Consider the following 17022-nt stretch of genomic DNA (forward strand, 5'->3'; position numbering starts at 1 on the left):
TCAGAACATTGAAAAATCAGCAGCTTAAAATGTAATTTCTAACTGATCATTGCCCTGACTTTGGGGTCCAGAACCTTGGAATGGTTTTCATCTTGCCTTTTTCCACATTATCCGTATTCAGTCAACGCCCCCATATACGGCTGGCGAGGTTCTGCACTGCACAGCACATACTGTAAAGCACCGTTTACACTGAAGACTATGCAGATGGCAGCACCCCATCCCAGCCCCACTCCTTGCCAAAGCTGTGCAGTGAGAACCTCACCAGGTGCGCGTTGTTGTTCAGCCCTCAGCGTCAACCCCTGTAGATCAGCAGTTCTCAAGTACTGGGCCATGGCAGGTTTTACTGATACAAAGAGAAAGTAATGGAAGTAATAATAGCTGACGTTTACTGAGCGCTTACTATGAGCCAAACATAGTGATGACTCCTTTATTCCTAACTGCAACCCTGTGGGACAGCATTATTACCATCCCCATTTTCCCCATGGGGGCCACAGTATCCAAGCAATGGCCAGGATAAAGCTGCCAGGTGTCCCCTCCTGAGAACTGCCCTGTGTTACGCCCTTCCTAAACATTTGGTGTCAAACTGACGTATCTTTTTTTTTAAATATATATTTTTTTAAATTATTGAAGGATAGCTGATTTACAATGTTGTGCTAACTAATGCTGTACACCAGAGTGATTCGGTTATACCTATACATACATTCCTTTTCAGATTCTTTCCCATTGTGGCTCATCACAAGATACTGAATACAGTTCCCTGTGCTACACAGTAGGACCTTACTGGTTATCCATTCCGTATGTAGTGGTTTGCAACTGAAACTGACCTTTCTTTTTGGCATGATGGCGGTACTCGAGGACGCTGTTGGGATCAGCCCCTCTTCTCTTTCCTGCATCCTTCCTGCTACTTCCTGGCCCCTCCCGTAGTTAGGGCTCCGATACCTTCCTGCCGTGTTTCCCACTTCCTGGCCTCTTCCTTCCTGCTCCTCTTCCTCTCTCTCAGGCAGATGTCCACGCCCCAGTCAAACACGGCTCTGATCTTCTCCCTCCCCTGCTCAGAAACCTTCCAGGAATCCCTATTCCCTCAGCGGGGATTCGGGGCTCTCCACATTCAGCCTAATTTCACTGGATCTCTCATTTTTCTCCTAGCACAGAAGCACCACCCTGCAGCTAAACTGGTGTTCCCAAACTATTAGGGCCTCTTCCTTTCGCTCCAGTTTTCCACCACCTCTGCCCCTTGAAACCCTGTCCCTCCTCCCCTACCCCTCCTTTAATTCATGCCCTTACTTATTCATTCAACAAACCTATTTTGAGCACCTCTGAGGAACTGACTACAGTGTGGGGGGCTGTCAGTCAGCCCGGCAGGGGAGAAAGAATTGAATGAGTAATTACAGATGTTACAAAAGGGGAGGGTCCCAGCGCCTGACCTGGGAGGTTTAACTAGACAGGGTGGCGGTGGGGAGATGAGGGAAAGCCTCCCACCAGCACACAGTTAGCTGTGTCCCCTCCCCCCTTTAACTCCTGGGACCCTCTGCTGCCCCTCTCCTGGGGCAGGTGCCTTTCCGTATCCCATTAGACAGTCACAGCAAATCTTAGACCTGGAGGTGCTATTATGTAAATATCTTTTGGCAGTTAAATCGTACTACCAGCTTCTGGCAAATGAAATTGTGGAGATCAGTTATCTTTTAAACCATCCATAGTGATTACAGGGTTTTGGCTGCTCCCCAGTTTCAGTGATGTCATCTGACCTGGTGGCTTTGCCATTAGTTCGTTCAATGAGCAGCTCAGCTCATAGTAAACTAAAGCTTATACCCCAGACTATAACCAGAGGTTATCTTGTGCGGTTGGGATTACAAAACAGGTTTCCATTTTATACTTTCTGTGCTCCCATAAATAGTTGAATTTTTTACAACAGACTTGTGTTACCTTTATAATTAGAAAGGCTCAATTTTTTAAAAAAATATTTATTTATTTGGCTGCATTGGGTCTTAGTTGCGGCGTGCGGGAACTTTCATTGCGGTGTGCGGGAACTTTCATTGCGGTGTGCGGGGCTTCTCTCTAGTTGTGGCAGGTGGGCTCCAGAGTGTGCGGGCTCAGTAGTTGCAACACGTGGGCTCTCTAGTTGTGGCTCACGGGCTCCAGAGCGCACAGGCTTAGTTGCCGCGCTGCATGTGGGATCTTAGTTCCCCAACCAGGGTTGAACCTGTGCCCCTGCATTGGAAGGCAGAGTCTTAACCACTGGACCACCAGGGAAGTCCCAGGAATGTTCAGTGTTTTTAAGGAAATTAAACAAACCAAAGGAAGCATCATTTGCTTCTCCCACTCTACTTTTTTGCCTTATATTTAACACACAACGACAAAAAAGTTATTTGGACAAAACCCCTGACTCCCCACCTGAAGAAATAGGAAAGACTGCAGGTAAGTTTGCCTCCAAGAGGCAGAGGTGAATTGTAAGTGCTTTGAAGCCTGTAGAAAAAGAGTGTTCTGAGGAGGGTCTGCAAGGCATAAGATAAATAGCCAGAGCAGCCATTACTGCAGAAGAGACCCCCAAATCAGAGAAGATGGGCTTCACCTCTTCCTACCATTCCTGTACATAAAATTTGCCTGGCATGGGGACGACAGGAGAGGCAGGGGCCCCTCTCTGCAGAATCACCCTGACCTCCACTCCTTGGAATAAATCACCACTCCCATCACAGCACACTAATCTGTCTGGACGACTGAGCTCAAGGCCAGCCAGCAGTCGACCCACAAAGCCCTCCCCTAGAGCCTGCAGAGAACCCCTGCACTCCCAGAGCCCCCGAGACCTCAGCCTCAAGGACAAGCAATGAGCTCTCCCTGGTTTCTTATAGTGAAACCTCTTGTCCTCCAACCTGGCATTCACCCCGGACGCAGGTCCCAAATGCAGCAACTGTGAGAGTTGACCTGGTAGGGGGGAGAGAGCCGGATGGAGAGGACTCCCTGGCAGGAGCCCCGGCCCTCCATTGAGGGATAAGTGTGGTCCAGAGTGACCTACAGGGAGGAAGCCAGAGGTATAAATTCTCAGATCCCCGCTTTTGCCCCCAAATCTGCTTGTACCGCCATTCACCCAATAAGTACTTAACTGAATCCTTATACTCAAAAAATTTTTTTAAGATTTTTTTTTTTGATGTGGACCATTTTTCAAGTCTTTATTGAATTTGTTACAATATTGCTTCTGTTTTATGTTTTGGTTTTTTGGCCGCGAGGCATGTGGGATCTTAGCTCCCTGACCGGGGATCAAACCTGCAGCCCCTGCATTGGAAGGCAAAGTCTTAACCACGGGACCGCCAGGGAAGTCCCTATACTAAAAATTTCTTGTTGTTTATCTGAAATTCAAGTTAACTGGGTGTCTTCTGTTCTTGTTTGCTAAGTCTGCACCCCCTGCACACATGCACTCAGGAGCGCAGGAGGGTGTGACGTCCTGAGCGTGGCAGGAGGCAGGAGGCGCCTTGAGCAGGCATGGGGTGCCTCTGTGTACCCCCGGTCACTCACCCACAAGATGCCAGTCTGTGTCTCTCCTCCCTGCCTGTCTCACCACCCGTGGTCAAAGCGTTTGAATAAATAACAACTAGTATAGAATGTACGTTCCAAAAATGCCATTAAAACTAAAAGTACAACTGTTGTGAGCCTATATTTTTAGAAATTCTTGTGAGTCAGATGAAATCAAAATATTTCCAGGTCTATTCCTGCAGGCAAGCATTTTGCTGGAAGCTCCAAGTCATTCTATAGCTGGTGACATAAGCACATGTTGATTTTTTCCCCCCATGCCTAGGGTGGGTCATGCTGAGGCACAAGAATTGTAAACTCGCCCCTTTGTGACCAGTAGCAGCCTTTGCAAGACTGTTGGCCAAGCATAGTCTTGCGACTGAGCAGACAATAGGAAGGTGATCTGAGGCGCCATCACCTGCCTGCCGTGCTGGTGAGACGGGTATGAGGGATTTGGGATGAGTCACGAATTTCAAAAAATGGGTGAAGGTCTTCCCTGGCGGTCCAGTGGTTAAGACTCCGTGCTTCCAATGCAAGGGGCGTGGGTTCGATCCCTGGTTGGGGAGCTAAGATCCCACATGCCACGCGGTGCGGTGGCCAAAAAAAAAAAAAAAAAAATGGGTGAAGTGGTCAAAAGATACAAACTTCCAGTTATAAAATAGGTAAGTCCTGGGGATGTAATGGAGTTAATGCTGACTGTAGTTAATAGTACTGTATCATATATTTGAAAGTTGCTAAGAGAGTAGATCTTAAAAGTTCTCATCACAAGAAAAAAAGTGTCTCACTATGTGTGGTGATGGACATTAACTAGACTTATTGCAGCGATCATTTGGCAAAATATACAAATACGGAATCACTGCACTGTACACCTGAAACAAATATGTTATAGATATATCAATTATGTCTCAATTTAAAAAAAGAAAAAATTTTGATGGGGGCATTATATTTCTTACGTATTCTTTAGAAAGAAGGAAGTAAGCAAATGAATGAACTTGTGAAAGAGAATATTCACACTATTCGTGTGTGTTAAATAAATTCCACTCATCCTTTCTGAGGACATTCAGGATGCCCGTTACTCTCTCATCATGGCCTATTAAGTTGGGGACCTACTTGGAAAACTCCATTATTTAAAAGGCTAAAAATCCAATCTTCTGTTTTGCAGCTGTCGCTGAGGTGAGCAAAGAAACCAAGCCCAGCCCGCTGTTGCCCGGCTCTTTCCCGGGAAGCCTGCCGACTGACCACACACCATTTTCCTTTCCTCACACCAGTGGGTTCCAGCCCACCTCCGTGTTTCCACCCATCCAGCCTGGAAGACCGCACACCGGAAATGCAGCCCTTCCCAGAGTGACGTCCGCCAGGTCCACGTCCCTACCGCCTCTTGCATTTAATCACACGGTTGGCCACATAATACTTTCTGAACACAAAGATGTCAAGTTTAATTGCTCGATCAACATACCTAATATATACCAGGACAGCGCAGCTATTTCTTGGTGGAAAGATGGGAAGGAATTGCTGGGGGCCCATCATGCAATCACTCAGTTTTATCCAGATGATGAAGTTACAGCAATCATCGCTTCCTTCAGGTAAGTGTTCTTTCTTCCTTTCTTTTAAAATGTTGTTATGCTTTTGCTCATTCAAAAGCAAAAGGCTTGTAAAGAAATAACAGCCTTCTGTTTTCTGTGTTAGCAACCCCACTGGTCCATTTAGAGTGTAGATCAATAGCTGATTGTATTGCCGATTTCTTTTCTATTGGCTTTTGGCCCTGCTGGAACTCTTGGTGATCAGATGCACTTCCCAGCTGGCCTGTAAGTCCTGTCAAGGCCTGCTGGACTCAAGAGCTCTCCCAGCGAGTGAGAACAGTGAGAACAGGAGACATCTAACTCACCAGGTGGGCGTGGAACTTGTGAAACAAGGCGGCCCTCCAGCCCTTTCGTTCGCCCTATCTCCTCTCCCTTCTCCCTCTCCCAGCACCCCCTGCGGCTGCAGATGCTGGTACTGATGCTGCCCTCCTGTTGGGGTAGGAAGGAGGCGGAAAGTGTGAAGTCTGGGGAATTGAGACAGATCTTCGGCCACGTGGCTCACCATCTCAGCATCCCACTTTGTGTTGGCAGGGGCAGGCCCAATGAGTTGCAGGGAGTGACAAGGATAAGCCAGGCCAGGACATAAATCTGGAATAATCCATCGTCCCAAGGGTTGAGCCCTCATACCGCAGATACTGGAGACAGCGAGACAGCTGCTTCTCTTCTCACCGTCCCTTTTCATTCTCTACTCTTTCCTCTTAGCCAGGAGGGGTTTTGTTTGTTTGTGTTTACATCAGGACTTCCTGGCATGTACAGTTTTAGAATTAGGTGGACTGTGGCCGCTAAAGGTTCAGAATGAATTCGGAGCCCGGCAGCGTTGACTCAAGAGGCTTTTCTCTGGGATTCCTCCACGCCGAGTGGAGCCCTCTTTGATCTGCTGTGTTTTCACTTTCTCCAACCTGATGTTTGGGCCTCTTCCAGACTGTGTCATGTCTTCTGGTGAATCATTGTGTGTTTCCTTTTCAGAAAACCACCTCGGAGTTACCATAGACCTGATGACTCCAGTTAGAGTTTAGTGTGTCAACACATTCATAAGATGACCCCCCTTTTTAGCATTTTCCAAGTTATCTTGGTCATCATCAAGGAAAAGAAAACAATTTCCGCATTTCCCGTTGGTCGATTTAAACTCTGGCTGGGTCTCTCGGGCTGCCATTCTCCGCCAGTGTCAAGACTCGGGTGTCTTGCTCAGGACTATATTTTTTTCTCCATCAACTACAAAACACAGATGTTTTTCCATTATACAGACACAGCTTCTGATGGGAGAACTAAAATCACCATTTCATAATGAATAAGGTTTAAAGGCTTATGGAAACAAAAAGCTGACACATTGGTCTCACCCGGGGTCATTTAGAAGGAAAGCGCAGCCCTGCTGTCTGGGCTGCGAGTCCCAAGTGGGGGTCCTGCCACCGGCCCCCATGAGACCATGGGTGAGCCACTGCATCTTCCCTGGTCCTCTTGCCAAGGAGATGGGTTTGGACCGCCTGACTGGCAGCTCTAGGTGTGCTCTAAGGGGCCATTAGATATTCAAAAGATTTGGAGAGTTTTTAAACTTAGACAGTGTCTTATTCTGAACTGATGTTTTTAGAGTTCAGAAGGTGACTGGGTGATATTTTGAGAACTTTAGAGAAAAATGTATACTTTTGCTTGTATTCGGCTGAACTCTCATAAACTCATTTGGAAGAGAAAAAAATCTTATGTGACCTCCCAACTAAGCAAATTTAGTGATCAGAATTCTTGCAAAGGATGGACACTCAGCTGAACTGAGTAATATCTGGAACAGCACTAAGTCCACCGTTAGAATATTCTTCAACTTTATTAAAGTAATATACAGGCAGCACTGTAGCTGGGGGTGATTCAGTGAAGTAAATTATAGTGACTTGATCAAGATTATCAATATTTGTGTAATTTCTTCCCAAGAGAGAAGGATGTTGGAGACCCTAATTTGATGTCTTTTATATGAGGACCCTGAGGTCCTTAAGAGTAGGGTGTCTTGCCCAGGATCACTAGATAGTAAGCTGGTCATCCTTAACCAGGGAGCCTGATATGCACACCTGCAGTATCCTCTCTTCTCAAATCTTCACGGGCCCTAAGGAAATCCACTCTGGTTCCCAGAAACAGTGAAGAGTTAAACACTAGTTCTAGGTTTTCAGTGGATGCCATTTTATCAGGAATTCGTTAGCCTGCAATTTTGCTGGAGTTACCACTAACAGGACCTGCATGGACCACGTTTATTTAAGGGAATGTGCAAAAGATAGATGTCTGTATATAGGCAGGGGTCAGAGGAACTATAAAGAAAAACCCAAAGTATTTTCAGTTAGATCACAGAACCATTTTTCTATAAGGTGTTATTATAATAAAAAAAGGACAGAATGGACATGAATTTTGAGATGATTAGGTCTCCGGAATGGGGAGTCCACAGTTTGCACCTGCACTTGTGCTTTAGATACGAAGCAGCTGGGAGTTGCTGAAGCCTGGCAGGATTGTGGATGCTGCATTTAACTCTCTTAGCCTGATACTGGTTCATGTTTTCTCTTTCATATCATGCAGACCCTTGGCTCCTGCCCACCCCACACTTAAACTCCCAAACTCCTCATTCTAAAAAGTAGGGTTAGTCAAGCTTCTGGTCTTTGATCCTAAAACAAAACCCGTCCTGGTTGAAGGTGTAGTTTAAGAGGCGTGCAGATTTAAAGCACTGGAACTTTCATCTCTGTTATTCCTTCCACTCTTTCTCACAGTGGCCATCATAGTGCTCTCCCTTCCAAAGGAAGAAGAGAATGGGATAAGTAATTTACACTAAGGAAAGCTTTAACATTCACTGGTGACATCATTTTAGGCACAAGGAATAGAGATTTTTTTTTTCAAATCACAACACAGGCAACTGCCCACTAGTTATAAAAACAGCCAGCCTTGCCCTGAACGTCTGGGCATTGAGACACAAAGGACAGACCTGGTCCTGTCCTGCTTGTGCTGTGAACAGAATGGAGGGGAAGGGAGGCTCAAATGTCAAGTGCAGAAGCACTAAGGTGGCGTTGATGTGTTTAAGGTAGTGTTGCCATCAGATTTTAGATTTGGCCTTTAGGGGAGGAGGGCCCTGCATCAGGACCAAGGGAAGGACACTTCTGCTGCTCAGGGGTGACCACATCTTGTAGTCAACCCTCAGTTTACTGAAACTAGGTGTGGGAGGGTGGTAATGATAGGAGGAACTCACAGGCATTTCAGTATGAATCCCATGTACCCTGGAAAGGTTAAAGGAGATTTGTTTTGGCATCATGTGTGAGAGTATCCCCAGCCCAGCAGATTTCTGAAACTACTTGGTCTTAGCTCCTATATATGTGCATTTTTAAGTTATTTTAATAGTTATGTATGTATTTTGTTTTCATAGTTATATATGTATTTTGTTAAATACTTGGAAGATACCAAACAAGTACAGAGAAGGAAACTATGGCCCACAACCCCGAGAAAACTTTTCCAAGCATATGGAACTCTAAGATGCTTGAAATCAAATTAGTATTGTATTACATAGATGTATGTCTTATTTCATGCACTTATTGTATGATGAACATTTACCTATATTACTAGAAGTCTTCAAAATATTTTAATGGCTGTGGTATGCCACTGTAACTTGCTATTGTAAAACAGATTCATTTATAGAGAGTGCAAATGGAATTATAAAGGGAAAACGTTAAAAATTATTTTCAAAATGCCAAGGTTGGTGGCATACACAAGGGAAGAAGTAACTGATGTGGGACTTCAAATCCAGATGCCCTCTTGAGCTGGGTCTATCCTATGCTAATAGTTCACGTTTCACTTAGATGTCTATTATTATTGATAGAGTCGAGTCATCTTTCATTAATGGGTTTAGGAAGCATTCAGTGTCTGCTAGTAGGTTGACGTATTCTTAACTGATAGCTTGGTGATGAATACTGAAAATCCACACCACCATCCCTACTTACCCCCCCACCCCCGATCCCTTGCATAGTCCTGGATGGTACATCACTTGAAAGCAGTTGCTAGACTGTGGGACTTAGGTCACCAGGCTGAGCATCCCCCTTGACACTCCAACCAGTATCCCGCCCCATCTACACCTGTTATCAGCTCGTCCAGCCCCGGGACCCTGCTTAGCCAAGAGCTTCCCCTGAAGTCTCTAAAGGAGGGTGTAAATTGTGGGACATAGATCTAAAATCTGGTATGGGGTGTAAAAAGCTCTCTCGCTTAGGTGGAAACACTCCCTCATCAGGTAAAACACTCCCTCATCAGGAAGGCACCAGCGTTGAGATCAGAAGACTTGGGGAGACTCACCCACAAGCAAAAAGAAAAGCTGATGTTCCTGTAAACTGACAGGCCCTGCAGATTTAGTTATTGGGTGATTTATGGAGAAGGGAAAGTATTTGATGTTTGTTTTCTTTGTAGTCTAGGTATTCCCAGTACTCTTTAAATTCTGGCATCTTTCCCAGTAGCTAAAGCTAGAAGGATTTTACTTTCTTCCTACATTTTCTTGGTAAACATGTTAAGTAGGTAGTTTGGGTCCCTGCGGGCTCCTGGCGCCTGAGACGCTTGTGTTGGCATGGCCCCCGCAGGCGCTGCGTGCCGAGACCCTTGCCACAGGCGGGGCGGGGTGCGGGTGTGCGTATGCCTGATGCCATTGCTGACTGTTCTTTATCCTGTGACCCCAAAATGGAGTCGTGCATGAGAAATCAGACAAACATCTAGAAAGTGAGAACCTAATTTGTTTAGCCAAACCATCAGCTGGAAAAGTTATTTTTAGCCATTGATCCCTGAGACTTTTGGACTTGCTTTATATTCAGACTTCCTTTCAGCTCAGGTTTTGTCCAAGATCCCTGAGCTCAGGTGATCCATGGAATCCTGTCAGCGCCACTTGAACGATGGCAGGATAAAACAGGAGGCTTATCAGTGGGTCGTCTTTGTATTTCTTTTAAAAGTTTTTTTTTCCATTTTTCATGGGTTTTTTTTATCGTGGTAACGTACACATAACATAAAGCTTACCATTTTAACCCTTTTTGAATATCCAAGTCAGTGGCCTTGAGTACATTCACATCGTTATGCCACTGTCACCACCATCCATCTCCAGAGCTCTTCCATCATCTCAAACTGAAACCCCATAACCATGAAACACTGACTCCCCGCTCCCCTTCCCCTCCAGCCCTCGGTAACCTCTATTCCACATTCTTTCTCTGTGAATTTGACTACTCTAGGCATTCATCCAATATTGGTCCTTTTTTATACGTCTTTTTTAAGAAGGCTTGAGAGCTTAGGTACTCCTTGCGAGCCATTTCTGAGCAGACCAGCCTAGTTGTAATAGGTCTGAGGGCCAGAGAGATGCTGTGTGTCCTTGTAGGATGCCCTGGGGCTACGTCAGCTGAGGGGATGCTGGTGTGATGGGCTTTTGCAGCTGTTGTCCCACCGCCATGGCTCTCTCCAGGTGGTTCCTGTCTAGACGCTGTGGCAGAATCTGTGGTTTCTTTGGTCTTCCCCTGTTCAGATGTTTGACCAAAAGCTGATGGAATTCTTATACTTTTTTTTAAAGTGCCTACACATGGTAAAGTAGTCTAACTGTCCGAAAGTTAGCTCTTGCATTCCAGCCCCCTTGCTCTTTCCCAGTCGGGAGCTGAGGTGACCCATTTATTGGGTAACTTTCCAGAGATATTCAGTCCATGAGTCGTGTGTGTGTGTGTGTGTGTGTGTGTGTGTGTGTGTGTGGTGTGTGTGCATGCCCGTGCCAGGCCCCAGCATGGTATGTTAATCTAATAGGGTACTACTCACAGCTGTGGTTAAATCGGTGCCCAGAGTTCACAATTTTTGTGGCTATGGAAATGCTATTTTCAGGCGAATCATGTGGTCAGCTGTAATGACATCGTACTTCTCGTAGAGCTTTTTGATTTTCCTGAATTTAATAGTTTCCTTGCCTGTTGGTTCGCTGAATTGTCTAAGTTTCAATCGCTCATTCTCCCCCCACGTTTTAAAGGAAAATATGCATCTCCTCTCAAAATGACCAAATTCTCAGGACTGGTGTTTTTCCTTGGAGGTGCCAGTCCTGGAGCTGTCCCTTTTCCTCCAGCCCAGACACGTTGCCCTCCAGGTCTGGGGTCTGGCTGAGTCAACTTTGCTCTCATTTTTGGGAGCCTCGTTCCTGCTGATTTCCAGCTTCTGTTCCCTGGAGCCCAGCTCCCCCTCTTCCTGGCTTTACTCCGTCACCTTGGCATGGGGCCCAGCCTCTACTCACTTGCTGGCCCCTCACGTGTCTGAAAATGCCATGTTTTTCCTACCACCACCTTGAGGTAGTTTGGCCAGATACAGAATTTAAAAGGAAAATAATTTCCTGCTGTCATCTTGAAATCATTGCTCTGTTTCCTTTTCGCTCTCAGAGTTGTTCTTGAGAAGCATGATACTTTTCTGATTCACTCGTAAATTACCTGCTTTTCTTTTCTCTGGAAGCTTTTGGGGGGTCTCCACTTTATCTTAGAGGTGTGACATTGCCTGGTGAAGCCCCTTGGTGGGTCTTTTCTCTCTTGCTGTGCTGCCCACCTAGGTGTCAGGTTAGGAAAGACCCGTATCTCCAGTTCCGGACATTTTCTTGAATTATGCCTCCCTCCTCCCCTTTCTGTGTTCTTTCTGGAACTCCTTACTCAGTCATTGTCTGAATGCCTAGGTTGCTATTCTGAGCTCAGAGCCTTTCCTGCTGTTTCTGCTGGGGAGAGGGAGGAGATTGGGGACCAGTCTCCCATCTCCAGTCCCAGCCCACACACTGCCTTCACCCTGGGAGCCTTTATGTGATGTCTAGAAAGCAACAAGAGAATTATTTGTGAAAAACATTTCCTGTGCTATAGGGAAGATGGAGCTGGACTTGCTAATTAACGCAGACACGTTGTCCTTTTCACCCAGTGATGCTAAACCCTGCCTGACGCGAATGAGTAAAGACCAAGCTTTGATCACGTTCCCTTTGCATTCTCCTGCTTTACTCCTAGTCTGAATTTTCCTTGCTGGTTAGTGGAAGGCACTCCTGGACTTTTTTGTGTGGTCTGATTTCTGCTGCCAAAGGTATACTGCTCCACGGTTATTTGTGCCTGCTGGTTTCTTGGGTTCCCGGCGTGCTGTGCATCCCTGGGCTGGGTGCGGTCCCCCTGGGGATGTGCCCTGCCTCCCTCTCTGGCCTTCACTTCCTCTCTGGTCCCTGGCTCACTGAGTCATGCAGCAAGCCTGCTACAGCACCGGGGTCCCAGGCCGTGAGCCAGAGCCCAATCTTCCGAGGGCGTAGGTGTCCTCAGCCTGTCAGATCTCATCGTCTGCTGCATCCAGCCCCTCCCTGAGTCTTGCCTCAAGAAAATGTTGCTTCTTGTAAAGTGAACTTGTGAAATGAGTAGAAAGGATCCTCTCTTCAGTAGCCGTAACCTTGGTTTCCCTTGGAACTGCTAAGACTAGACCTGTCAGCCGTGCAGAATCTGCAGGAGCTGCTGAAAGCCACGTTGTACCGTCCAGCCTCTAGGTGTTACCCACGATGGGCAGCGCATCATCCTAGACACCTGCTCCCCTCCCTCTTTCTTCAGCCCCTTCCTGTCACCTTGATATCCTGGCAGATTCTAGGGGAAGCGTCAGCTAGCCCGTTATTTGGAGATATGTCCTGTGAGGTCTCTTTCCGTCTTCTCCTGGTGACCTCTAGGCATTGTGACATTCAGCTCCTGCCCTAAAGCATGGAGAGACTGGCCTTTCCTTGACCCCTGCATCCTCCCCAAGTCCATCAGTCATTCATCAGGTGCATTCCAGAATTATATCGCTCCTACATAGGCATGAGGGGAGAGGGGAAGACAGAGTATTCTCAGTCAATGGGGCACTGCTTAGGTTGGCACATCAGGAAATGCAGGGGACAGGGGACAGTCACACTGCTGGATCCTGAGACCATTAAGGAGATGATGTTAACCCGAGCAGCCCTGGTCCTCCTAGTTGTGACTGATGCCGTTCTTGGTGTGTACTTTCGTTACTCTGTTTATCATAGGCTAATGGGGGTCTGCAGAATGGTGTTGTTGGGAGAAGCGGTATTTACAGTGTCCAGTGCTTGTTCTGGAAACCGTGGCTTCTAGAGGCCAGAGACCCTCACTGCCGCCTGTCAGCTCCTGATGGTGATTGTGGTGTGTTAATAACCCTGGCAGCTGCCCCTGGACCGGGATGGGGCCCCTTGTGACCTTGCCAGCTTCCTGGTCTCTTTTAAGCCTTAAGCCTTAGCCCTTGACAGGTTGAGGACAGATTTTATTTTGCTTTGGGCTAAACTAGTTATATCGGGGAACAAGCTGCTAGGAAGGCAGGTGGACCCCTCCACGTGTTTCTTCTTTTTTCTTTTTCCTTCATTCACGGTCTTCTTGGTTGTGTCTGATGTGCAGAGAAGAAATCAGTGCCTTGGGGCTAATAAAGGCATCCTCTCTAGGAGAGCATCTGAGAGCATTTCAAAGTGTTCCTCACTGTCTCACCCCTTCCCACCCCGGCTAAGAGCGGGTTTCACGTCTGTGGTGTAACTCCCTGTTTGTAAACACATTGGGAAATTGGCAAGCAGGACTCTGAACCTCTTAGAGCCAAGGCTGCCTGTTTATAGAAGATATCTTATGTTCATCCTGTAATACGAGGGAAACGAAAGGAATGCAACTGATAATTAAATAATACGAATGTGAATATGTAAATGCCGGGTGTGACCACACCAGGAGAGATTATAATAAAGTCCACAGTGACGTGCACCCAGGCACATGGCAGCTGCAGACGGAGCTGTGCTGTCAGTGATCCATCTTCCGGACGATGACCGAGTCACAGCCAAGTTCCAAACAGGACAAAGGGATACTGGCCCTCCATTTTCACGGTCCTGGGAAACGAGATGGATATTAACACCGGGCAAAATACTTTGTGTGTGTGTACAATGGGATTAGGTTCTAGTCTCGGAAGGTCATCTGGGATGCGGAAAAGTCGCCCCTGGCCCCTGAAAACCATGTCGCCCCCAAGTTATTGTGACCATCCGAAACAACCCCACAGATTTGCAAAATGCCTTGAGGGGTGGTACTCTGATATAGAGAACCCTGGTACAGAGCCTACCATGGAAGTCCAGACAAGTGACAATATATGTGTTAGGCCGGGTTCTTCAGAGAAACAGAACCGGTAGAGGACACACACACACACACACATACACACACACACACACACACAAGGAGAGAGCGAGAGAGATTTATTTTAAGGATTGGCTAATGTAATTGTGGGTGCTGTCAACTCTGAAATCTGTGGGGTGTCAGCGGGAGGCCCAGGAAAGAGTTGATGTTGCAGCCTTGAGGCCCAAAGGCAGTTTGGAGGCAGAATTTCCTGTTCCTCGGAAGACCTCAGTCTGTGCTCATGAGGCATTTAACTGACTACATGAGGCCCACGCAAGCGATGGAGGGTCATCTGCTTTACTTTGAGTCGACTGGGCTGAATGTTCATCACACCTGAAAAACACCTTCACAGAAAAATATCTTTACATCTAGAGTAACGTTTGACCAAATATCTGGGTACCGTGACCTAGCCGTGTTGACACACACGTGACACACGTTAGCCATGTTAATCATCACCGCGAAGGACAAAGAAGTTGAAGAATGTTCCATTCCTATAGTAGGAACTCTAAAGGTCGTCACGATAAATATCTTTGTGTTTCTCCCGGAAGCATAACCAGTGTGCAGCGTTCAGACAATGGGTCGTATATCTGTAAGATGAAAATAAACAACGACGAGATCGTGTCTGACCCCATCTACGTCGAGGTGCAAGGTGAGTCCAGAGGCCACAGGGCGGTTTGTCGTAGAGCCTGCATTAATTGCTTTGTGTATAATGCTCCAGGGTCTGGCATGCCCATTTATTTGTTTGTTCTTTAATTGTTTTTATTGAAGTATAGTTGATTTACAATGTTGTGTTAGTTTCAGGTGTACGGCAAAGTGATTCAGTTTATTATATGTATGTGTATATATATATATATTTTTTTTTCTTTTTCAGATTCTTTTCCCATATAGGCTATTACAAAATATTGAGGATAGTTCCCCATGCTATACAGTTGGTCCTTGTTGTTTATCTATTTTTTATATAGTAGCATATATATGTTACTCTCAAATTCCTAATTTATCCCATTTGTAGCACTGTATGCAAACCTTGCAAATCCACAAGCACTGAAATTTTACAAGGCCATCTTCTTTGTAGACTTTAGGTAGTTATGAAATTCGCTTAATTCTTAGAGATTTAGCTCTATCCTACGCACTATGGCTGAGATAAAAAGAGATTATGGACCTCCTTGTCCTAAGGTTATTTACAATTTAAAACAACTGAAGTCTTTTTATGTTAAGAAACAAAATGCAATCTATTATCCAGTTCTCAGTGCTGGTACCAGATGCCACTCACCTGGTCAAGTGCCAGTTTGTTTATTATTCAGTATCTTTTACTCTCTTGCTTATGCAGACGGTGAAATCAGAGAGAGTGAGCCGTTTTCTTGATTGGGCCAGCAGCTCGGCCTGGGATTCCTTTTTAGGCCCTAGGGTTTGTCAGGCGCGTGATTCAGTGCAGTTCGACGCCATGACATGAGACGGGCTTGGTGGGGGAGAGCTGGGGCAGCAGGCAAGGAGAAGGCAGTCTCTGCCCTCAAGGAACTTGAACTCTCGTGGGGAACGTGAGCTGATGCACAGGTGAGCCAGGCCAGGTGGGCCCGGGCCCTGCATCTCAGGGTTTGCACGTCTGGTTCGGCAATGGCAGGGCCTGTCAAGAGAGGCTTTGAGGAGGAAGCATCTTCATTGTCACCCCAAGTGGCCACTCCCCACTGTCCTAGGGGCTGCCCTCCAGGGTCTCTGCATCCCTGCTCGCTGAGGTGCCCCATCAGCAGAGCCTTCAGAACAACTTTTCTGCTTTCTCCTGACCCTCCTCATCACAGGCTTTAGAGCAGGTGATTAGCTTTTCAAGGAAGTTCAACGAGAAGCATCTCCCACAAAAAGGCTGCTGTGCTACCCATTCTTTTGCAGACCTGAACTTGACACCCTGTAATGCTGCAGGAGGCCTGAGGGAGGGGCCCCTCAGAGGAGTCTCTTTTGGAGCTCTGCTCTGAGCCCATCGCAGGCTGTACAGCCAGTGCCACAGGGATCTGTCCGCATCAGCCAGAGGGGAGGGTTCCTACATTTGCTGCTAATCTGGGAAAACTATTCAGAGTACATTTCACTTGTAAAATCCGAGAAAAAATGCCCAGGGCAGGAATGAGTTAGGTCCAAATGGAGTTTTGCAAAACTTTGAAACATGAAAAAAGAATCCCATTTTACCACTCCCACATCAGTCCTGCTGGGACCAGATCTGTGAGCTCCCAGTCCCAAAAGAACACAGTTGAAACGTCTGAGGCCAGTTAGCTTGATCTGTTAAATTTTTGTCACATGCCCCAAATAAGTACCAACTGGTTTTCTCTGAGCTATTCTTAATGTCCCTTCCCTATGACCCCGGTTCTGGAATCATACTGGGAAGTCTTGGGGTTGTAACTGTGTAACTCTGTCTATACTGTTTTCATGAGAATGTGCTTGGAAAAGTGTTCAGACCTGTACAAGTGTACAGATTTTAAAATTTATTATCCCTCACCTGAAAGTCTCACACAAAAGAGGTTGTCCTCAAAAACAGGCAGACCACACCGGTCAGAATGGCCATCATCCAAAAGTCTACAAATAATAAACACTGGAGAGGGTGTGGAGAAAAGGGAACCCTCGTATACTGTTGGTGGGAATGTAAATTGGTGCAGCCAATATGGAGGTTCCTTAAAAACTAAAAATAGAGTTACCATGTGATCCAGCAATCTCACTCCTGGGCATATATCCGGAAAAGACAAAAACTTTAATTTGAAAAGATACATGCACCCCAATGTTCACAGCAGTACTATTTACAATTGCCAAGACATGGAAGGAACCTA

At 46.4% G+C, this 17022-nt stretch overlaps 1 protein-coding gene across 2 annotated transcripts in view; it reads left to right on the top strand.

Annotated features, from left to right (window-relative positions):
• The window catches only part of MERTK (MER proto-oncogene, tyrosine kinase), a 113859-nt gene that overhangs the window by 17991 nt on the left and 78846 nt on the right, over window positions 1–17022 (top strand). For both annotated transcript variants that reach the window (XM_082426779.1, XM_082426778.1), the window contains exons 2-3: window positions 4664–5084; window positions 14767–14867. In XM_082426779.1, coding sequence (XP_082282905.1) covers window positions 4664–5084; window positions 14767–14867 — 522 coding nt within the window. The remainder of the gene's footprint in view (window positions 1–4663; window positions 5085–14766; window positions 14868–17022) is intronic.

The sequence above is a fragment of the Balaenoptera physalus genome (assembly GCF_965194825.1).
Source record: "Balaenoptera physalus genome assembly, chromosome: 15".
Taxonomy (NCBI): domain Eukaryota; kingdom Metazoa; phylum Chordata; class Mammalia; order Artiodactyla; family Balaenopteridae; genus Balaenoptera; species Balaenoptera physalus.